General features: G+C 52.8%; 1 protein-coding gene across 1 annotated transcript; it reads right to left on the reverse strand.

The window, feature by feature from the left end:
* Frmd1 (FERM domain containing 1) lies at nt 1–23,295 on the reverse strand. The gene is made up of 13 exons (XM_036168706.1): nt 23,163–23,295; nt 20,164–20,255; nt 19,001–19,091; nt 12,733–12,812; nt 11,985–12,061; nt 10,776–10,962; nt 9,722–9,877; nt 9,091–9,156; nt 8,133–8,307; nt 6,465–6,761; nt 3,263–3,360; nt 2,136–2,228; nt 1–243 (listed from the first exon to the last, which is right to left on the reverse strand). The coding sequence occupies exons 1-13, from the start codon at nt 23,293–23,295 to the stop codon at nt 1–3; spliced, it is 1,788 nt and encodes a 595-aa protein (XP_036024599.1).

A 23,295-nucleotide genomic window follows, 5' to 3' on the forward strand; every position in this document is an offset into this window, starting at 1 on the left:
TCAGGCCACAAAGAAGGTGAGCAGGTGAGGAGTGGAGAAGAGCCACCAGCCCACAGCTCCATTCCCGGCAGCCAGAAGCCTCCATCCGCTGGTCAGGGCTTCGAGCAGACAAGGTGCAGGGGACTTGGTCACATGTCCCTGAAAGCCAGCTACCCCACATGGCACCCGGAGCCCCAAGATTGGTGTCCCATCTTCAACTTGATTTTGAGGCCTAAAACCTTCATTGATGGTCCCAGGGTCATGCTTTTTTAGGAAACATGAACATGACAAATTCTGGTGTGTTTCTGAAGATGAATGAAGGAAAGATTAAAAACGACCAAACCCCAACCTCTAAAAAAATGGGCAAATAAACGCAGATTCGGACTGCCAGTGCCTTTTGTTTTATAGTGCTGGGACCAAACACAGGATCTTCTTACATGTGCTGAGCAGTGTGGCCGCTGAGCTACTTCCAATACCCTAGGGTTGCCAGCGGCACTAAGCAATGTCTGTAGTCCCTCTCCTGGGGTTGCCTGCTGGGCTCTAGCTCATCACCCCTTCATGTGACTGGAATAGCTTCTCCTGGTGTGGCAGATGCAGCTTGTTTTTAGGATGCCTCGAAGTTGCCTTTCCTTCCCAGCTTGTTACCGGGGACATAGAGGACCTTTAAGATTCCGAAACTGGAGCTGTATGATTTGGAGACTGGTTCTTTTGTGTCTAGATCCTGGGTGACCCAAATAACATACTCTGGCTTGGGTGGGGGGGTATCATGACAGGATGTCTTCACTCTGTTATCCATTCCAGAATGGAGCAAGCCAAGGGCTGCCAGGTTCCAGAAAGCCTGCTGCCTTACAGTGATCCATACCACATCCAGCTGGTGGCCATCTCTCACAGCTCTGTGTTAATATATCTCCATCTGAGGCCCCAGGATGGAGCCTGTCTGCCATGGTCCCTTAGCACCACTAATTGCCAGGAGGGTTATGATATCAAGTGGAAAGGGATGAGATCCCAGCCACACATGGCTAGAACGTTGTCCTCTGCACATTTTCAAAGCTGCAACCATGTCAGTGTGCCATGGAAGCTTCAAAGCTTAGTCTCCTTTGGTGCTAGGATAGTTGCCCTGCCCATCCCCTATCATGTGGTTTTTTGAGCAACTAACTCTATGAGACCCCAGGTCAGAGATATTCATAAAGTGAAGGCATTCCCTTCAGAAGTGGAACAGTGTTCTGGCTTCTGCCTGCTGAGGAGGGGAGCCAGGACTTCTGTGTAAGTCTGCTCTGTTGTCCACATCACACAAGCAGCCACCATTATGTGCACACCCCACCCAGAGGTCCATGTCCCCTTTTCCCACTGGGCCCCAGGACCTAACAGCAGGCTCTGTGTTCTAGTCCCTGTGAACACTGTAGAAACACTCCTGGTGGGTGGCTGTAGCTGGCCATGTATGCTCCTGGGAGGGCCTCTTGAATCTGGACACCTAGCTTTACCTCGATCCTGGCCTTGCCATGGGACCAGCCACTACGGCAAGTCACTCTGCATTCGGGAACTAGGGACCAGAGGAACTGTGGGCGGTGGCTTTCTCTTTCTAGCCCCACAGAGGAACACAGGAAGGAGCCTGGGGGCTTCACCTTGGCCCCCACCTTTCCTTGCTTGCCCCGTTGAACCCTCTTGGGTTGAGGCACGGAGAAAGCCTGGCCTTTAATCGTCCCTCTGCTCCCTAAGGATTACAACCTCAGTCTGCAGCTCTGTACAATCTGGTGGTCAGAAACACTTGGCATAGTTCCCCGTGTCTGTCCACAGGCGCAGCAGAAGGACAGAAATAGGAATCCTTGTGGGATCCAAGTGGCTTCTCAGGGTCAGCCAATGGTTGTCTTCTTGTCTGTGGAGACGCAGGGGCATAGGTCCTAACCCCCATGAATCCTTAGCTGCTGCATGCACACTAAGGGTGAGTTGAACTGGCCTCTGCTGCTCCTGGGAGTATTGAACACCACAGTCTCTGGGCCAAGGGGACAACTGAGCACAAGGCCTTCTCCCTGAAGACTGAAAGACCCAGTTGGGCTCTCGATGCTGTAGTCCCAAACATAATGAAAAGCAGCTGTAACATCAGGCCATGCTCCCATAGAAGGGCAGACATGTGTATCCAGGTCCAGAGGAGGACACACCTTGATGGTGCTGAACACATCACTCTCCATCCTTAGCTGTGCTACCCAGCACATACCCAGCTCTGTCTGGAGCACCTCAGTTCCACAGGTGCCCTGTGGTGAAGAAGACACTGGCAAAGCCAGAGATATAGGCCCTGCCAAGTACCGGCTCCTGCCAGGAGCCAGCTCTGTGAGCAGCAGTACAGATATGAAAGACGGGCTGTTTTCCTTCCTTGAGGGCATTTAGGAACCCCAGGGCCAGGTGGCCTGCTTGAGACCAGACAAGGACATGGAGGATCAGAGTGACCTCACCTGAGCTTGAGGGATAGGAATACCAGTGAGGGGGAGGAGCTAACCCTGCTCACAGTCTCCAGGGACATATGTGGTAAGGGAAACTAAGGCAGGGAAGGCTGGACACATTCCCGACTCCCTGAGATAGCTTTGTGTCCTGACAGTCACTGTCTATCTGAACTCTTGTTCCTGAATGTGGTGGGTTTGTATGCGTGTGTGTGTGTGGGGGGGGGCATGTCCTGAAACCAGCCCTGCCCCATGCCTGGCACCTACAGCTGGCACAGACCTCCACTAACACTACGGTTTCTTGTTCTCAAAGATTTTTCTAATGGAAGATAGTATGCCTCTCAGTCAGGGCTAGTCAACCCCACTTTGTACCAATGGGGCACACCGGTCTTTGGAAGAGCCTGAGCCAGCCCTGGGTGCCCTCTCCTATCCACAGTCCCCAATCTGTTCTATACCACACTGCCCAGGGGACAGAACCTTGAGTTCAAACAGCTCCCCCATGGGAGTCATACCTCAGCCACCATCCCAGTGGGATGGTACAACTCCATACTTGGCCTGAGCTCAGGATGCTCAGGGAGGAGAGGCTGAGATGTGCTGCCCTACCCAGCCAGTCAGGCTTGTGTTCTACTCTGACAGATGTGGGAGTTATAAAGGACCCAGATGTAGACCTCAGACCAGTGTTGGGCACAACTATCAAGAACTTGTGACCAGCAGTGACATACAAATCCCCTCTTGTCCAAATAGAGGGACATCAGGCAGGAAAAGTCCTGAGGACCCCACGGGTAGATAACCCGCCACACTCCAGGTCTTCCCACAGCCCATGAATTGCACCTGCTCAATGGCCCCTGCACCTCTTTGGCTATGGTGAAGAAGTGGAGGAGACCCCCAAACAGCCCTACACCAGTGCCTGGCAGCACCGTCATGGCCAGGTGGAGGGAGCCCTCATAGCCTGGAGGAGGGAGTCAGGGGGTTCTTTTAAAGGAAAAGAATCCTTTGCATCCAACAGTGTCTTGTTCGCATTGACAGTGGCAGGGGTTTCTGGGTGGGACTGAGCCCCACACTGCAAGAGAGGTCTCTGGGTTTGGTGCAGCTCTTACAAGAAAGATATGGGACCAGGAACTACAGAGTTGTGATCTAGAAGCCTGGCCAGTGTCTCCACACTGGTGCAGCCAGCTCTGGGTCGTAGAGCTTAGGCTGGCTTTGCAGGCACAGGGCTCCCTCTAATGCCTAGGTCCCACTATGACATCTTCTGTCACGGGTAAGACAAGAGCCCAGCTGCTTCAGGGCTAATGTTGACTCCTGGTTCTCTCAGACACATATGCCCAAGAGAGACCTAGGAGCTTACAGCCCAAGACAGGAAGAACAGGGCCCACCCCTACCTCTAGGGCAAGGTCAGAGCTGGCTCCACCCCTCCTATAGGTGAGCAGGCAAAGAAGAGGCAGTTGATATGGTGGGCAGAAAGGATTGAGGGCTAAGGACTGGCCTTGCCCAGACCTGGCCAAAGGCTGGTGATGCTGGATGCTACCAAGCCACCTTCAAGGCTGGCTGGCACAGACAGGGCTGCTGTGTGGCTTTTGCCTGCACCACAGACTCCTGCAGGGGTGAGTCTTCACCAGGCCCGTACAGGAAGAGGTGGTTTATGATGGTTTATGAACTTTTTGCCATCGAGAGTCGCCCTGGCCTCTTGGGGCACCAGCAGCTCTAGCAGTGCACAGCCCCAGGTGTAGACAGGTGAGGTAGTCAGAAGGTGTCTGGAAGATGGGTGCAGACACATGACGTCCAGGCTGTGGAGGTACTGGTCACTCCTGCGGTCAGCCTCTGCCTCCCCAACCTACAGGGAGATTTAGCAATGTGGTAGTTTTCATCCCAACTACTGGTGCTTTCTGTGTGGCTACAGTTTCGGGACCCCGGCTCTACCCAGACTGTTCTAATTCTAGCATGGCCAGCCTGTCCTGGACCTGATAGGCCATCCTGTTGGTATGCTAAGTGCTCAAGAAACACTTCCCTCTAGGCCGCCTTGTCCTGTTTCCTTCACCACCCAGCATACAGCAGCTCTATATCCTACCCTACCTTAGTCTCTCTGATAATACTAGATACTAGATGGTCCTCCAGGCTGAGCTGTGGGCTCTTGTGTGGCCCTGGTGCATTCTAGGAGTTCTTTGGAGGCTCCATGCCACAGTGTATACTGGCCCTTAGGGGTGCTGTCCAGCCGGGGCTTCTTTCCCCATGGCTGCCTTTCTGAATGTGAAGCCTCACTGCTTTGAGTCTTACAGGAATGGCTCACCACACACCAGCCCTGGAAGCACCTCAGATTCCAAGGATGGCCATCTTTCACTTAAGCACATTTGTCCGCAGACTGTGTGGGTCCCATGAGCTGAGAGCAGCTTCAACAGTGATGCTCAGAGTTACGTTTTTCAGCCATGGTAGGCCGGTGGATCTGCCTGGAGGCCCCTGACACACAGTGGAGACAGGAGAGCTATGCAAAGGGTCAGTTGTCCGTGGGACTCTGAGAAGGGCATCTCTTCGTTTTTAAGTCAGTCCTTCAGAGTAAAGCCTCTAGCTGAGAGCCTCAGGGTGCTTTGGGAGGGTGTAAGCTCCCCTGTTAAACAAGCTGGCTCTACTCCAGGCTGCTCTGACAGCCCTCTCAGGCTCTCTCCTCCCACTTTCTAGCTCTGCCTAACTGTGGGTCCATTGTCACACTTGCTGGTCAACCATACCCTGATCTCCTCTTTTTTTCCAGGGGATGTTTTGCAGGATCCTGCATGCCAGTCCAGGAACATGGAGCCTAGGTTTTATGGGCCCTCTGGTTTAGTCTCTCTGGTACCTTAGGGTAGTGGGAACTCAAGGTCTTAGGCCCCTGGGAGACCGATAGCAGCCCTTTAGAACCCGCATGAGAGTTCAGTGAAGGTGGAAGTACATGTCCAGCCACTTGAGGGCTCCACACTGCCCTGGACCTGGTGTGCCACTCAGCAAGCCTGCTTCACATTCAGAAAGGCAACCATGAGGAAAGAAGCCCTGGCTGGACAGCACCCCTAAGGGCCAGTATACACTGTGGCATGGAGCCTCCAAAGAACTCCTAGAATGCACCAAGGCCACACAAGAGCCCACAGCTCAGCCTGGGGGACCATCTAGTATCTAGTTTCTGAGGCTGGAGCAGAGAGTCACTGCCAAACCCGCTCTCCCCACAAGCCTGGCTATACCTCCTGGGCTGCCATAGAGGGCCTCTCCAGGGTGCAGAGGACCCAGTTTGGAAATCTAGGTGGGCAGAGGGCAGGAACCATAAGGAGACCTTACCTGGGTCATGGTCTCAGCTCTCTGGGCCCCCTGTCCTGATCAGCACGGTTCACACTCCTGTGAAGGGCTCTGGAAGCTCCTGAGAAGAGGTAGAGGAAGAGAAGGAGGAGGAGGAGAAGTGTGAGCAGGACCAAGAAGAGAACACCGTCAATACTCAGTGTTGTGGCCCGTCCTGCCCTGGGCTCTTTCCTGCCATAACTCTGAAGTAGGGATCAAATGCTCCTCCTCACAGGACTGTCTGAGAAGAGGCCATCTGCATGTATGGACTGTCAGCAAGAAAGGCACAAGCTGGCTGTGACTTCACACACACAGGAGCACAGAGTCCCAGATGAGCCCATGGTGTCTGGGCTCCATCTGACATGTGACATCATGTCCTCCCCAGAGTGGCTCCAGTCAGCATTAGGAGAGGCAGAGACTGCTGTTCATGGAAGCTGGGAATGGCACCTTCTCAGTGCCCATCTCCATTGAGGCCAGGGAGCAGCCAATGGCTCACACTCATGTGATTTCATACTTGGGGCCCATCTGCTGGACTGTAGCCTGTGGAGTCTGGACTGAACTTCAGAGACCAAGGCCAGCTGCCCTTGGCCTGGATAAGACTCTGAGACTGTGACTTCAGACAGCATTAGTGACAGATCTGCCTGACCCCAAGTGGCTTTGTATGAGACACTGTGCAGGCCTGAGTGGCCATTTTAGCCTTCACCCAGGGAGTCAGATTAGCATTGGTCAGCTCAGGCTCTGTTACCTGCTCCTATAGCTCACCTCTGCTGTTGGCGCAGGTGTCCTGGCTGCTGAAGCTGCTCCAGGAACTACTGGATGGCGTCTTCCCACAAAGCCTCTCGGTCCCTGTGGGCTCATCCACAGATGTCTCACACTCCTCGTGCTGGAAGCTGGGATTGATGCCTGCGGTGTGGGAGCTGCCGTGGCTTTTGGAGTGCAGTGAGAGGAGGGAATGTCTGCTGCCCCTATCGTCCTCATCGCCCAGGTAATTCCTGCTGTGTGGGTCCAGGTCCAGCCCCAGGGGCTCAGTGATGTAGGATTCCCGGTAGCCTTTCTTCTCTGTAGACAACAACACAGGAGCTGGTGTTAGAGGAAGATGAAATGTCTCCCGTATTCCCGGAGCCAGTGCTGGTCAGAGTCCCTCAACCTACTGATGCATCAGAGCCTAGGTATGTGCAGCAAAGCATCACCCTGTGTGTGTGTGTGTGTGTGTGTGTGTGTGTGTGTGTGTGTGTGTGTGTAAACCCTGCATGCCCATGGTGACAGCCAGGCAACCATGAATGGAACTTGTCACTAGCAGCCTCCCAGTATCCTCTTGTGATGGTTCTTCAGGCTATGACACCTTGTCTCTTAGCCACAGATCGGTGCTGAGCAGACCTGGTGCCCTGTCATCCAGGGCAGAACTAGTTGAAAACAGACCATATCTGTTGGTTCTGAGGATGTACTGATATGGGATATGTACCCGACATCCTCATAGGCCTTGTGGAGACCCAAATTACCCAGGGTCTGAGAATCTGAGCTTGATTTTACTCAGCAGGACTGCATAAGGGGATGATTTGACCACTGGCATGGTTACCAGGTGTTTGGAAGGGTCTACACTTGGCTGTATGGTGTGCTTTGATCTAGCAAGGGGAGGTCTTTGGCCTCGCCCCTTGGCATTGTTATAAAAAGCCCTTTTGAATAAACGTCTGGGCCACTGGGTAGTGATCCAGATCCTCCCGAAGCTATCGTGTGTTTCTGTCTTTCTCCTCTTCCCTATCATTCTATCTAATATTTTCTTAGCCCTCTCTCCTCCTCATAGGAATCCTGAAAAAGGTGGGAGCTGACCTCCCACAGATGGTGCCCTGAACAGGGACATAGGTTCAGGGACCCCCACAGGGCCTGCCACCTAACACAGGCACAGAGATTCACTCACTCACAAATCACAAATATGTTCAGGTACACTCATCTCCTCTCTCTCTCTCTCTCTCTCTCTCTCTCTCTCTCTCTCTCTCTCTGTCCTGCCTTTGCAGTGGAGCTTCAGTGTGAAGCAAGGCAGGTCTCCTCTTAGTGGAGACTTGGAAAAGGAGAGAACACTGGGACTTTGGGCAGCACCAAAGCTGGCCTCTCTTCAGGTAGTGTCTCTGGCTAAGGATGTGAGGAATAAGACCCTGTAGAATCATGTGCAGAGTGAAGTGAGGGATGGATCATCCTCACTTTTCATCCAAACACAGGGGTGGGGGTGGGGGTGGGGGTAGGGGGGTGGATAGGAGATAATAACTACCAGCCATGATGAATGTAACAGAAGGTACAGCCTGGCTGCCGAGCCCAGAACAGTCAGCCAGCCTCGTGAGAGAGGGGTCTCAAGGACTGATTCACTATGTCTCAGGCCCTAGAGAGGATGAGGGGCCATCAGCTAGGTGCCCAGACCCCGGTGGATCTCATACCCACCTTCTGCCTCCTCCAGCTGTTGTAACCACTGCAGCATGGGCTGCAAGCTGAGGTGGAGCTGGTGGGTGGCACGCAGCAGTTGCAGCAGGTAGCGGGAGCGCCAGGCATAGCCCGTGTAGAACAGCAGCTTCTGGGTTGCCCACAGCCCTTCTGGCTGGATTTCCAGCTTCTTCCCCTGGACAGACCAGAAGGACAATGTGACTTTACAGTCCAGAAAACTGCCCCAGCAGCAGGAGAGACACACTATATGTTAACCATAAGCCCCGACTACGTCCTGGCCCACCAGTGTAGAGAACTGGTGTCCCTGTAGAAACAGGTCTCTGGTCATTGTGACTCAGTACCATCTGTCCCCAGCCTTGAGAAGGTAGAAGGATCCTGGGGCAGCCCTCCTATGTAGGACCTCCCTGTGCACACGTCTTAAATCCAGGATTTGCAGGGAACCCTGGTCACTGTCCAGAACCAGCCTGTTCTCTAGTGAAGATAGCTTTAGGAATAAGTAAGAAGGACAGAAGCTGTGCTGCAAGGTGAGTGCGTCTCTAAGGTGCCATGTTCTTTCCCTTTGTTGCTGAGTGGGAGCTCAGAAATTGGTGGTGGCCAGAGCTATACATCTCTCAGAGGCTTAATTCCACTGTGGCCAGGCCACCAGAAATTGCCATGAGGACCAACAGGACTGGGAGACGCCTGGAGGTGTGGAGAGGCCGTGGGAGCTCCTGCTCCCATTCTGAGAATGACGTTGCAGGTTCTCCGTTCTTAGGGCTCCTGAGTGTTGTGGGTGCTCTCCCACTTCAGACACCCACCAGAAATGTCACCTTCGAAATATGTGGCCAGGGGAAGTCGAAGAGCAGCTGTGGAGCGTGGTCTGCCTCCTGAAAGACAGTAGCAGAGGAGTGTGGGAACCAGAGCGCAGGTCTGGCCAGCAGAAGGATGGAGAAGGGGTGAGAAAGGGAAGGACCCTCACCCGATAGATGTGTACTCCTTTCAGAGTGAGTCCCAGGAGGATGGAAGGGTGATCTTCCTTCTTTTCCTGAAAGGACACAGGTCAGCGGTTAAGGTTGTGGCCCTGGGGCAGGTGGAAGGTGGTCCGTTCAACAGGATAGAGGCTCCACAGACCAGGAGTTCTGTTTAGGCTCCTCTTGTTGCCTTACATAAGCTCAGGCCACCCTGCAGCCCGCCCAGGGCACATGCGTGGAATGCTTCCATAGATATTTGAACTTTGTGAATCTTGTAGATGAAAGGTCCACCCTTGGTGCCCCCTGTGGGAGGCTGTCCCCAGAGAGCAGAGGCCATGCTGTGCTCAGTCAGTACAAGAGGGGTAGCCAGAGTGGCCAGGCAAAACAGCCCACTGTTAGACCAGGCCAGTTATAGTGGAGGCTGAGCAAGCTGGTTTAACAGAACTCAAACACCAGAGAAACCCAGCATGGCACCTCTGGGACAGCTACCAAGTAACCTTCCAACTCATCACGTGCCAACCAGGTCCTAAGGATGGTCCTGCCTACACTACCCTGGAGTCTTAGTCACACTGACAGCCATGGGGGATATACCCACCCCTGCCCTGGGTTCCTCCCACCCCCCAACACCATGGGGTCAACCTTGTACAGGCTGAAGAAGTGAACAGGAACATCCTCAAGTTGGCAGGCTTCCCTGATGAAGCGTAGTACGGCCTCCTTGGGACTCAGGCCCCGCTGTTCACGATGCATGGCAGGCACATGCCTGAGGATGTAATCAGCTCCCCTGTTGTTGATAATCTGAGGACAGAGCCCCCAACTAGCTCAGACCCCACCCTGCCCTTTCTCTGTGCTGACACCCTCCTTTGGAGTCAGAGCTAACTTCCTAGCTAGAGCCCATGTTCAGCAGAGTGAGTTGGGCCTTTTGCCTTAGCCTTAGATCCAAGGGTGAGAATGCAATGCCCCTAAATCTTTGGTCCTGATCCCCTCTCTTATGTCACCTAGGTACCCACAAGGACCACAGAAACAGCCCTCCTTAGAAGTTCATAGCCAAGGCTCTTGGGAAAACTCTCCAATGAGGAAACCATGGCTGAAATCAAAGGGTTGAGGTTCCAATGAGGGTCAGAAGTGTGTGTGGGCTGAGGGAAGCTTTCAGCAAGGCTGCCTGGCATTGGAGACAGCTCTGCAAGGCAGATAGGTGAGGCCTAAGGCACAGAGGATGGGAAAGGAGAGGGTCTGGGGGTGGGACAATGGGGAGGAATGTGGGTGGGGCCCACAGTCCCCAGAACTATTTGCCCAGCATGGCAGCCGAGCTAGGATTTTGTACACAAAGGAGAAGTACCCCTTGCTCAAGACCTCTCCTTCTAGGATGTAGGAGAGAGGAAACTGAGGCACAGAGAGGCCAAGGTCTTTGGGTTTGTTTATTTTTGCAGAGGCTGGGTGAGTAACACTTTGCGGCCGTCTAAGGACTAAGGCAGAGCCTGCTCTGGCCATGGTTCCTACACCACGTTGCCAGCCTGTGCACTGTTATTGTTGGATAGGTGAGCATCCTTGAACTTGGGCCCCTCCATTTCCATGCCCTTGCCCTCCCTAGCCCCTCATCCTCCTCTTATTCATAGATTCCAGAGTTTTCTCTTGGTGAGCAGACATCACCCCCCCATCCCCATCCCGCCCCAAGGAGGGTACCACACAGCCTTACCCACTGTGGGAAGTAGGCGTGTGGCTCGAAGTACTTGCCCACGTGGACCGACTCCTGGTGGTTTCCCAGGTCAGCCTGTAACCCACAGGCAGCCAGCAAAAAGTAGGCCTCCTCTCTGTGCATGCACCTGGACCGCAGTACCTGCTCCTTCAGGTGGCAGTAGTACAGGTGCCGGGCTGTCTTGTCGCTGGAAGGCAGTGGGGTGGAAGACTCAGGAAGAGTAGATCCTCCCATTGCGGCCAGGACTGACCCCCTCATCCCCCCCACCCCGCCCTTCCCAGGCCTGGCTTCCTGGTCCACAGGCCTCTGAGGACTGTTGGTGGCCACTTCCTAGTCTGTTCATACACATGGGCATCTCTTGTTACAGGGTCCTTAGTGAGACATGGACCAAGTCAAGGGCTTGTAGCAAGGACAAGGTCTGTCCCTGTGGATGTAGCCCTCTGGCAGCTGGGATCTAGGAACAAGTGGTGCCATTTGAGAGAGCTCCTGAGTGAGGGCACAGGGGCAAACCCATGCCACGGACTTGCCTCCCAGTCAGCCAGTCTGCCTGTCAGGACCATTGGCTAACTCAAAGCAGTACATACCTCCTGAGAGCCTCTCCTGCATCTGCATCAGCAAGCAACCTGGCTCATCACCACAGTACAGACAACCACATATCAGCCTCCATCGTGCTTTTCCCTGCCAAGATGTCTCTAGAACTTTCCATAAAGCCACACGTTCTCACTCTCTAGAACATTCTTCAGCTAGCTACACATGCCCTCATTCCCTAGAGCCTTCTACAGTCACATACCTCTGACTCCAGGATCTTCCACACCCTCATTCACCCTTTCTGGTACCAACAACAGATTTGCACTTGCCAGAGGGAATCCTAAAGACAGCCAAGCCCTGCTGATAGGTTCCCAGAGTTCTGCTTGGAGAGTATCTAGTTCTTTTATGGTCTCTGTTTCCTGTCAGGTACCGAGGCAGCCCACTGATTGGAAAGCAAGAGCCTTCCGGTTCTGCACTCACCCTTCCCAACTCCCATTTAAAACTCAACTCTGAGAGTCACCTTCAGGCACCAGATGGAGATGCAGACGTGTGCCACAGAGAGCAGGAGTGCCCAGCTTTGCAGAGATCGCATCCTTACGATGGGACCTCTCTTTTTCTGAGCACACGGGAGGCATTTGCCTGTCTCGCAGCTTGCATTTCCTTTCCAGGCAGTGCAGTTACCTGATTGCCCTCCCGTTTCCCACGTAGAACTGCACTCTGAAGAAAGTGATGAAGGGCGCCCTGGATATCTTATCCGTCTGTCAGAAGAGTAAAGAAAAAGACAGGAGCCTGGAAAGGCGCCCCAGGGAGGCATGCACGGGGTCGGGGAGGCTTCCACAGGCCTGCCTGGGGGATACCTCACACTCAGGTCTTAGTGGTTGTGACAGTTCATTTTATTGTTTTGTCTTATTTTTACTATAAAGGGGAAAAACCCAAGTGGGATGTCGTCAAAGGCAGTTGCAAGCATCACACTGAGGGCATGGGACTGGTGATCCACCCCCCTCTCTTAGGATGTAAGTGACAGGCCTTGAGGACAGTGCAAGTATGCCAGAGGACAACTCTTGACAAACAGGTGACCATGGCAGTGACAAAGAGTGGGCCTGACCCAGCACCTGCCCATCCCAAACCCAGGAGAACCTCCTAGTCCCTGGCCACAGTGATGACCCAGCACCTGCCCATCCCAAACCCAGGAGAACCTCCTAGTCCCTGGCCACAGTGATGACCCAGCACCTGCCCATCCCAAACCCAGGAGAACCTCCTAGTCCCTGGCCACAGTGATGACCCAGCACCTGCCCATCCCAAACCCAGGAGAACCTCCTAGTCCCTGGCCACAGTGATGACCCAGCACCTGCCCATCCCAAACCCAGGAGAACCTCCTAGTCCCTGGCCACAGTTATGGCCCTGGCTCTCTCCTCTATCCTATGCTTACTTTGTGCATTTCCGTCTTCCAGTCCCGAGAGAAGTATTTACTGAGTTTTCGCTTCAAATCCAGGAACACATACTCATTGTCTAGAAAAGAGAAGTCCAGGACAGAGAAGACACTCTCATTCTTCCCGGGAAGCCCATCGGGCAAGAGCCAAGCCCAGCTGGAGCAAGTCTGTCTGTTGATGTAGAGCTTTGCACCCAGCTGGACTGACACAGCTGTCTCAAGGTTGAGTACAAGATACTGCGGGTAAGACATGACCATCTCAGACTGTGGCTATGGCGAACATCTTCCCAGGGCACGGGCTGGTTCTCACTGTGGCGAGAGCATGCTGACCATGTCTGCAGACCTACTCTGCAGGGCTTCCTGTGACCTGTCACCAAAACTGACCAGTGTCAGTGACCTATGCCACCCTTGCTAGCGGGGCTGCTCTGAGAAGGGGGTTCCTGGAGATGCTTTTTGCTAAAGCAAGCTTTCCTATGCTTCTGGAGAAGACTGTGGTCCCTTTCCTGTCAAAGCTGGAAAAGCATAAACAGGTGCCCTAGAGAAGAACGTAGAGCCCCGGGGGCCTCTGTCTGTCATTCTCACAGACGTGGTACCCAGAACTGAGGTGACTATTTCTAGAGTAGAGTCAGAGAGAAGGGAGCATCTGGGAAGCACCGAGAAGCAGGTGCCCTGGTATTGTAGGTCTGGTGGGAGATGCATGATCAGGTCCAGAGTCACGGTTTGCCATTATCAGGCTAGCCACATTTGGTGGTCATCCTCTATCCCATCCCAGCTCAGTGGCTGCCTGGCAGATACCTGGCTAGGGCTGGTAGAGCCAAAGACCAGCAGGACACCAGATCCACAGTCCTGGCACTGTGGGCAACATCTACCCACATGGGCAGGAGGCCTGGGGGGTTGGAAAATACAGACAGTAACCACAGGACAAGAGAAAGGAGAGTGTCCACCCTGGAAAGCTGCCTTTCAGAACTACCAGTTTTTGCCCAACCAGCCTTTCCCACATCCAGAGAGGCAGAGTTCTGAATGAATTCTCAGACTCACCAGCAATCAGCACTCTTCCTGCCGTGGAATAACCCTGTTCTCCCCTCATCCCCATGCCCTGGGGCCTCAGTGGCTCTAGCTGAAGATGAGGGTTCATGAAGGAGTCAGGCTGTAGGGAGCTTACCAGGAGAACCCAAAGGATAAGCATCCTTCCAAACTTGGACTCAGACAGGGGAAGACACACAGAGAGACGATGGGGAGGCGCAGAGAGGAGGCTGCCACGGGCTGCAGAGAGGCCACAAAGGACCTCAGACTTCCAGTTCCCAAGACCGTGGGTCACAAATGTTTGTGGTAGGCCAATTAGAACGGCATCCATCCACTGCCTGGGGGCTCTCCAGAAGTGTTAGGCCTGACTCCATGCCCTTCCCATGCCCTCAGGGTCCAACCACTCTAGCTCCAAGGCCCTGTGCCCCAACACAAACTGTCCACACCTTGGGCTTTGACAGACCCAGGACTCTGACCAGATTTCTTTCTTTCTTTCTTTCTTTCTTTCTTTCTTTCTTTCTTTCTTTCTTTCTTTCTTTCTTTCTTTCTTTCTTTCTTTCTTTCTTTCTTTCTTTCTTTCTTTTCAATTTGTTGATTTTATTTCTTTTTTTCCCTTTTTTTTATATTATATTTGTGTTTTAATTTTACACATCAGCCATAGGTTCCCCTGTCCTCCCCTCCTCCCGCCCCCACCCCCACCTTCCCCCCAGCCCCTCCCCTCCATTCCCATCTCCTCCAGGGCCAAGACTTCCCTGGGGATTCATTTAAACTTGGTGGATTCAGTCCAGGCAGGTCCAGTCCCCTCCTTCCAGGCTGAGCAAAGTGTCCCTGTGTAAGCCCCCAGATAACTTTCTTATCTGGTCTGCCTGACCTTCCTGTGTTCAAGAAGCAAACTGTTCAATGTGAAGGAGTTCTCCCTCGGGCAGGAGAATGTGCTGGAAGATGAGTCAGGGTTGAGAAGAAAGGAGCTAACCAGCCAGGAAAACACACTGAATGTCACTAGGAGCCAGAGGCTGGTGGGCTCTACAGTGTACGGTTTGAACTACCAACCTGGAAAAGAGGCAGAAAATGGACCAGAGCTTCCAGGGTGGGGGGAGGGATGGGGAAGACGGAGCCCAGGAGCTTGAACAGTGACCCTGCCAGGCGGTACTGTGGGTTTTCTCAAACCCAGGAGCGAACCTCATGTCAACCACGGACTCTAGGTGACACAGCTGGGTCCATGTAAGCTCAGGGACTGTGGAAAATCTCCTGTCCTCTAGAGGATGTGGTTAGGTTAAGTGGAGGAACTTTTACTATATGGGATATTTTATACTTTCTGTTCAGTTTTGCTACGAAGCTAAAGGTTTTCTAAAACACAGAGTCATAGGGCTGGGGATGTAACTTGGTGGTAGAGTGTAAGGCCCTCAGTTCAATCCCCAGTACTGCCAAAATACAATCTTGTCTGCCTCCATGTGACTTGAGCAGTGTGAACAGTAGTCTCCAAGGGGACTCTTGCCCAGAGGTCTGTGATTCAGTGATGGAAAAGCCTGCAGCTTCCTCCTACTCCTAATATCCCAGCATCAGGAGAGGCCTGGATCAACCTCTTTAAATCAGAGCCTGTTGCTAGGGCAAACCCCATGAGGTCTTTGGGGATTCTACATAGCCCAGGCAAGCAGGGTCTGTTACATACTCAGGGCCATATCCCTTTAGGAGAACTGTTTCTCTTGCAGGACATGGCAGGCTGAGTAAAGGCTTTATGTACAACCTGACCCAGGAATGTGGCCACATTCCAGACTTAATAAAATGTCTAGTGGGCTGCTTGCTGTGACCTGGCGCCCCTGTGGAGGAGAAAGAGCTGGGTCCTGTAGCCAGCAGGTCCCCCAAGGCAAGGACTGACACTGCAGTTAACATCACCCTGCAGCCAAGATAAAAACCAGGATGCATCATTACCCTTGACAGCCGCCCTCCTGGGTAGAGGCACTGTGGGGCCCCCCATAGAACTCCAGGAGGCCATGTGAACTCCTTAGCATGCTTAGGTCCTGGAATGAGTAGCCTGGGATGGGCAGGTTGAGAAAGAGAAAGTATCCAGCGGGCCAGGGAAGAGGAGATGAGCAGGAGGTTGATACAGGAGTAGACACTAGGGGTGGGCAGATGGAGACCTTGTTCGCGCAGGGAGGTTGCCTGGCTATGGGCCTGTGGAACTTTCATCCTGAGAAGATGCCCCTAGATTAGCCTCAGGTGCAGTAAGAGACGCCCTTGCAGTAACACCAGGGCAAACAGAGCCTCCTGAGGCCAGCACTGACCTTGAAATCCACTCCACATAGGAATGGTAGTTAGTGTGCTGAGCATAGGTGTGTTTATGTGGTTAGGCCACCTGCCGGATAGTCCTCCCCAGTTGGATAGATTTCATCCAGGCTCCTGAAGACTTAGAGACCCTAGGCAGGCCCACAACTTTTGGGCTCTAGCTACAGCATTAGTATCCTGCCTGTAGACTCCAGACTGATTAGTCTCAGTCTCCGGAGCTCCATCACCTCCCTCTGACCCTCCTCACCTCATATAAATAAATGTTTCTCCTGATGGTATCTCTGTTCAAACACAGACTTAGCTTCAGGAGGGATGTATTGCTATAGGAAAGAGAAGGAACCGGCTGCATTCCATGGTTCTAACTACAGGTTCCCCAAGCCAAATGAGGTAATACCCACCCCAGAAGCCTTCCCAATCTCTCCATAGTGAGAATCACCCTCTTAGCCTGAGGCATGTGTACCTGGGCACAAAGCAAAGACCTGTGGACTGGGTAAAGTGTCCAGGTCTCCTTTGTTCTCCTCTTAACCTTGATACTTAGTATGAAGGGAAGGACTTCTCAAAGCCAGCTTCAAGTAGACAGAGGAGCCAGACATAAGCCTGTCTTCAGAAATCCCGAGTGCTAAAACCCAGGACCAAGAAGAATGGTACAACTCTCTGTCTTTCTCTTCTTACCCTGTCCCAAACCCTTGCAAGTAGAGGGATCACACCTTGCTTGTTTTGTTTTTTTTTTCCTCCCCTGAGACATCTCATCACGAATTCCAGGATGCCAGAATCTCATGATCCTCCCGCCCTGGGCCCTAGGCCCTGGGATCACATGCCTCACTACCATGCCTAGCCACCCTTTGCTGTTTGCTACATATCTCAATCTCAAATGTGTGCCAAAATTATAGATCATGAAATAACTAAAGCAAGGAATTCCTGGTCATGCTAATAAGAGTCCATGTCTCCATAGCAAGGGCTCTGGGGACAAGTTAGAGGGGCGTCTATCAGTCCATAGCTCAACTGGAAGGAGTGGCATGCTCAGCTCAGCTGGCAGCCTTCTCTCTCTTCAGGTCTTCAAGTGAGCCCAGAGCATGCCACCCTTATTCAGAGAGAATTGTTAGTTCAGCTCAGAGGAAGGGAACAGCAAGTTCTTTCCTTGCCCATGTCCTGACCACTTGTTCCCTGAGTTGGTGAGACATCTGGCATGGAAGGGGATGGATGGTAAGGCTGATTGGCAAGAGTTGAACCCCTCCCATGAGGAATGTTCCCTGCTGGGAGAAGGCACAGTCTGAGTGAACATTCGCTCCCAGTCCCAGCAGGCCCCACTGTGTGCTCCCTGGCTTCTTCCGCTGGGGCTTCTTCACCTTCCAGGCCCTTCTAGGCCCCTCAACTAGAATAGACCTGGACTTACAACCCATGGCCTCCTGCGACTGCTCCCTGAGTACCCAAGTCCATTTCCTAGGTGTGGCTGCCCAGTTGTCAAAGTCCTAATGTGTGGACAGCTCCTGGTAATAACGTTGAACCTCAGCTAAGAAGACAAAGGTCATAGAACACATGCCCTGGTCTTGGTCATACCATGGGGCTTTGGCCTTGCACACTAGATACCAGTTACTTGTAGCTTGGCATCACATGATCCCAGTCTAAAGAACCCATGGCTTTAAAGTGAATCTCTAGGGAAACTGAATTCTGGGGTTCTCAGGGAGAAGCATCCCACCTCTCCCAGGCAGTGCCCCACTGACTAGCACAGGGCTGCCCACCACAGTTGCTGGAGTCTCCTTCTGTGGGGACTCTACCTAGCACTCCCCAGGGCTTTACATTCATCCCCTTCACCATTCCACCTGCTGTTCTAGGCTCTTTGGGGCCCAAGAGAACCAGGCCTAAGGGACCTGCAGGCAGGACACAGGGCAAGTCCCAGCTGTCTTCTCTAGAGTAGCACCCTGGAAACCTTTAGATCAAGGATCATCTCCCCTAAGAGGAGCTTCATAGCCAGTGGTCGTCACATCCCATGGGGGAAGGGAGCTTTGCAACTTTTCTGTACCAATAAAAATCACCTGGAGGGCAGAGGCAGGCGGATCTCTATGAGTTCTAGGCCAGCCTGGTCTACAAAGCGAGTACCAGGAAAGGTGCAAAGCTACACAGAGAAACTTTGTCTCAGGGAAAAAAAAAAAAAAAAAAAAAAGGAGTGTCAGTGCAGAGACTGGAATACAGAGAACAGGACACAGCAGGCAGATCTGCATAGAGCTGCTCCCACAGAGAGTGTGATATAGTTGGGATGTAGTTGGGGGATGCCACCCCCTGCTCAGACATGCCTCTTCCATACTGCCTTCCATGGCCAGCTACTGGCCAGGTTTGTCCAAGCTCCCCACTTCCTCCTGTCCCTTCTCTGCTGGGTTGGAGCTCCTTGGTCTCCTGTCCAACTTGGTTCTTATATTCGTGAGCTTGTGAATATACACGTGTGCAGGGTGAGCACATGCTTAAGCATGAGTGAGTGTGCCTGTGTGTTGATGTGTGGATATGCACTATGTGTATAATTATACACATATGTGAAGCAGGCAAGTATGGGCATGTGTGTTTGAATGTGTATGATAATTGCATGTGTATGAATGTGCGAGGGAGTACATGGTTTAACTGTATATGTATGAGAATATATTTCATGTGGTATGCATATAGTGTGTGATGGGTGCTTGTGTTATGTGTGTGGTCTATATTTATGTGCACATTTGTGATGTGTGAGTGTGTGTGTGTGTGTGTGTATACGTGTGTGTGTGTGTACATATGCTCTATACTTGTGTGAGTAGTATATACATTTTGTGGTGTATAAGTATTTGTGCATAATCTGGACAGGTTGACCCAGCTGCCTGTTAGCCTTGTTGGTTTATATGTGGGCAGAGTCTGTGGCAAGGCAGATATGTCCGAATTCCAAGGATCCCCTTTTCTTGCCCCTGGACAGCCTGTGCTGGGGTTGCCAAGAAATGCTTACTTCGGATTACACTGAGGCCAAAAAAGTGGGCTTCTCGAATGTGTGCCGTGTCACACACCTGCTGGAAGAGCTCTTGTCCTGTGGCTGTGACCTGGAATAGAGGAAGGGCTTAAGACACATGCAGAACTTCCCCATAAGACCCCTGGATGGCAGAGATACTGAGTCAGAGGGGAGCAGTGTCATCTGCTCAGGCAGGGTGTGGAGCCAGGGACCATGGCCTGGGCCCCTCAGTTGTTTCCAAAGCACAAGTTTAAACATTGCTCCCCCAAAGAACAGCCTTGGGAGTGGACCTTGCTGTAGCATTTGCTGGCTTCCAGGTAGAGGTGAGGGCCCTTCATGCAGTAGCATGTCCCTCCCTGTCCCTGGGGCCAAACAGCCTAAGTGAGGATGACACAATCCCATGGTATGTGGGTAGAGGGATGGCCCGGATCACAGTAAGAATGAAGGAAAGCTAGGGAAGAAACCATGTGGCCTGGGGAGGAGGGTGTACCCCCCCGGGGGGGGAAGGAGGGTGTGCTCATGACAGCTGCATCCTTCCTGACAGTGGAGAAGATGACTCAGAGTACAGACACAAGAAGGCAGCAGCTAGAGATCTGTCAGAGTGTGGCAGGGGCAAAGGGCAAGAGGGTGGAAGTCACATGCAGAACCCTCTGGGGCAGCCACATTCTCTCATATATGGTCACCGTCCTGGAGAATGGGAGACACAGGGTACTTAGAGGTTGGGCAGGTCCCACATAATAAACTCAGCCTGTGGAGGCTCCAGACACCATAAGGGACCGGGAAGCCCATGACACTGGATACGGAGGGGGCACCAAAGAGCTCAGCACCCTGTTAGCTGTTAGCCTCTAGGTGAATGGTCAGGTTGGTGCTCACTATGCTACAGTGGTGAACGTCATCATGAGGTGGCGGTCCCATGCACTCTTGTACCTGGAGCTTCCGATAGATGCCCCCTACTGACACTGTTCCCTCTAGACACACAGCCTCTGTGGTCCACCCCCACAACCCTCTGGACACACGGCTCCTGCTGTCCCCTACCCCTCAAGATGCAAAGTCTCCATGGCCTGGCCTGGCCTGGTCCTGATGGACTCATGCATGGCCCCTGCTCTGCCCCCTTGTCCTGCCCATCCCTCTGGATGCAGAACCCCCGCTGCTTCCCCACTTACCTCCACTGACAGCCGCAGTTGTTCCCAGGTGGGCAGTAACACCAGGATGTCCCTGAGCTCTGAGCTCATCTCAGAGACTCGGGGGTTGGCTTCTGTGGGGAAGGACACAAGGGCTCTCTCAGAACCAGGCTTTGTCCACTGCTTCCCGCAGAAGACAGTGAATAAGCTAGGGGCTGGATGGTCCTGAGCCTCCCACTTGGTGGCACTGGTATGCCAGTTCTCCCATGTCCTCCCCGGTCATCAGTGCAGGGGGTTGTTGTCACCTCCCATATGCAGCTGCACTGTCTCTGCTGGCCCTGGTCAGACACTGTCTGGGAAAGACTGGAACCCAGTGGCTGGGCAGGGACAAAGGTCAGGGCTGTCATTCTGGGTGTGTGGAGGCTGCAGGAATGCAGACAAGCAATGGCACTACTCTCAGGCAGGATGCAAGGCCAGGAGTACTGTGTGCCCTGACAGGAGGTGATGGGGCCCTGACTCCCATGAAATGCCCCTTCAGCTCCTCAGAGGATGTGCAGGACCATACACAGGCCAGAACCATAGCATCCTTTCCCTCGGCAGTAAGTGGTTAAGGCCAAGAAGCAGTCCATGCAGCTCACAGTGAATGGACACAAAGAAGCCACAGCCCACAGCCGTGTGACTGAGCAAGGCATCTGCCACCAGCCAGGATGAGCAGGCACCTGGGAATTCCAAGGACCAGCACTCAGCGGGGGTGGGGGGTTGGGGGGGGGGGTGTCATTCAGGTATAGACATCTTTCCAGTCCTACTTGGGGACAGCATTAGAGAAGTCCTGCTTCAGAATCCAAGAGAAATAGCTTGACACACAGCAGGCTCTGAACAGGCAGGGTCCAGTGCCAGGAACTTAGAGTCTAGCTGGGAGGGCCTGACACAGCTCAGGAGTAGCTTGGACCCTGCTGCCAACCCTCTCCGCTCAGGCTGAGGACTTTCTCCCTGCTACACCATGGATGCCTGTGGCCAGCTCTCTTCCCCATCAGGTAAAGTCAGTGTCCATCACACTGAGATAATGGAAAACATCCCCCAGAACACAGATCCAGGCTCTCAACACTATACCACTATTCCACTGTGTTCCCAGAACCTGTTCCCTGTCTGAACAAGAGTCACCCCGAAGGCAGGCATGAGTTCCAATACGGCAGTGAAGTAGGGCTGGCTACTCTTCCAACTGTGTCTGCAGCCAGGAGGGGAACATCGGCAGCATCTCCACCATGTGCAGCACCCAGGGGTCCTGAGAGGGCAGCAGGAGTCATCCCAGAGCCAGAGTTGGATGCAGTGGCCAATACTGGGCCAGGCAGAGTGCTGGTCCATAGTCAGGGGCCCTGAGGCTGATGCACTACAGGTAACACTTGGCAAACGGGTCACACACATCTCTGGATTCATGTTATTACCGATAAACGTGACAGATTTTCTAAAACAGGTAGTCTCTGGTGGCTCATAACCCAGGACTCACAGGCTGTCCAGTACCAAGGGCTGCAGCAACATGCCTGGGAAGTGACAGGTTCACAGAGAATATATCAGTTCCTGAAGATGCCCCAAAGCTCCCAGCCAGGCAGCTGTAATGCTCCATGACTACAGAGCCTAGCCAACCCTGGTTACCCTGTACAACAACACCCAAGGACCACAGGCAGGGACATGGTCTTCTGGGCCCGCACCGCTCCTCAATACCACCTCTCAGTCTCTGCAGGGATCTGGTTTCAAACCCCAGGAAGCTAAGATCCACAGATGCTCAGGTCCATTACTTGAATACATAGCTTGTGAACTCCTGTGAACTCCCCTCTGGGTGGCTGGTGACATCAAATGCAAAGTACACAGTATGAACACACTTGTGCTGCACGTTTGGGGGAATAGTGAGGAAAAGGGCATGTGCCTAGGGCATGTAGTATTTTTCTTCAAATATTTTGCATGCACATATGTATGTATATGTAGGAGTAGTGCATATATTGATGTGGTTATATATATGGGGGTGGAGCATGGCGTGTGTGTGTGGGGGGAAGTGAGAGGTTGGCATTGGCTGTCCTCCATCACTCTCCACCTCGTTTTGTGAGGCAAGGTCTCTTCACTGAACCCAGACCACATAGATTCAGCTAGACTGGTTTGCTAGCAAGCTCCAGGAATCCTTGTGTCCTGTCCCCAACCCCAGTGCTGGGATAACGGGCATGTGTTGCACCTGGCTTTTTATATAAATTCTGGGGGAATCAAAGTCCTTCTGTTTGAGTATCAAGCACTTTACTGACAGAACTGTCTCCTCCGCTCCACTTAACTATCTGTTATTGGAATTTGGTTGGATCTGCAGTTGTAATGCCTATACATGTGGGCACCAACCCATGTGACATATTCTGGTTTAGGCTGGTCAAGGTGGAGGCACTGGGCTGACTCAGGCTGTGACTTCACACCGCTTAGGATCACAAGGAAGAAATGAAGCTACTCACTCAGCTTCTTTCAGGACCCTGGTTCTCTTCAGCCCAGTCCTCCCTTCTACCTTGTGTCTTCTACCACTAGACGAGCCTGCTGAGAATGTTCCAGAACCAAAGCTTTGTGGAGATAGACACGTAAAAAAGACAGTCTTTAGAGCCAAAGCAGGAGGAACCTTCAGCAATAAAGAGGAACAAAGCACTAACAAGGTGAAAACAGAAGCTGGAATACTGCCTGCTGATTCTACCCACGAGAAGTCCAGGCAAGGTGAGGTGCCCGGATGGGTGTGCGACTGCCTGTGGAGGGGGCTGAGGTGGGCAGGCTCAGTTTGGAGTGGCCCACACTGTATGAGACGATGGTAAAACTCCCAAACTTACTAAGATTTGTGAAATCGTTTTAAAGGAAAGCAATGTTACAGCATGTAAATTATACCCCATAAAGTGATCAAAACACTTGATAAGCTATAAAACAGGAGACTAACATAGCCTGACCCCACATGTGCCTTTGTGCCTACATGCACATGGTCTGTATGTGAATGTCCTGAGTGAGCATACACTAATTGGGAATGTACATACCTACACACTGGTCCTCTCTAGCCTCTTGGTAGGAGGCACTGGAGAGCTCAGGCAGGTTCACCCAGTAGAAAAAGTGGCTCCCATGAGGGGCCTGAGCATACTCACCCAAGGGAAGAGCATCCATAGGGGTCAT

The sequence above is a fragment of the Onychomys torridus genome, chromosome 19 (assembly GCF_903995425.1).
Source record: "Onychomys torridus chromosome 19, mOncTor1.1, whole genome shotgun sequence".
NCBI classification, from domain to species: Eukaryota; Metazoa; Chordata; class Mammalia; order Rodentia; family Cricetidae; genus Onychomys; species Onychomys torridus.

Excerpts from the sequence above, each read along its gene's own strand:
- Frmd1 (XM_036168706.1), bottom strand. The coding sequence starts at position 23,295 with ATGACCCCTATGGATGCTCTTCCCTTGGGTGAGTATGCTCAGGCCCCT. Across the intron at positions 12,062-12,732 it reads GGAAGACGGAAATGCACAAA|ACGGATAAGATATCCAGGGC; the intron begins GTAAGCATAGGA and ends CTCTTCTGACAG. Across the intron at positions 3,361-6,464 it reads CACCTGCGCCAACAGCAGAG|GCTATGAGGGCTCCCTCCAC; the intron begins GTGAGCTATAGG and ends TCCCTCCTCCAG.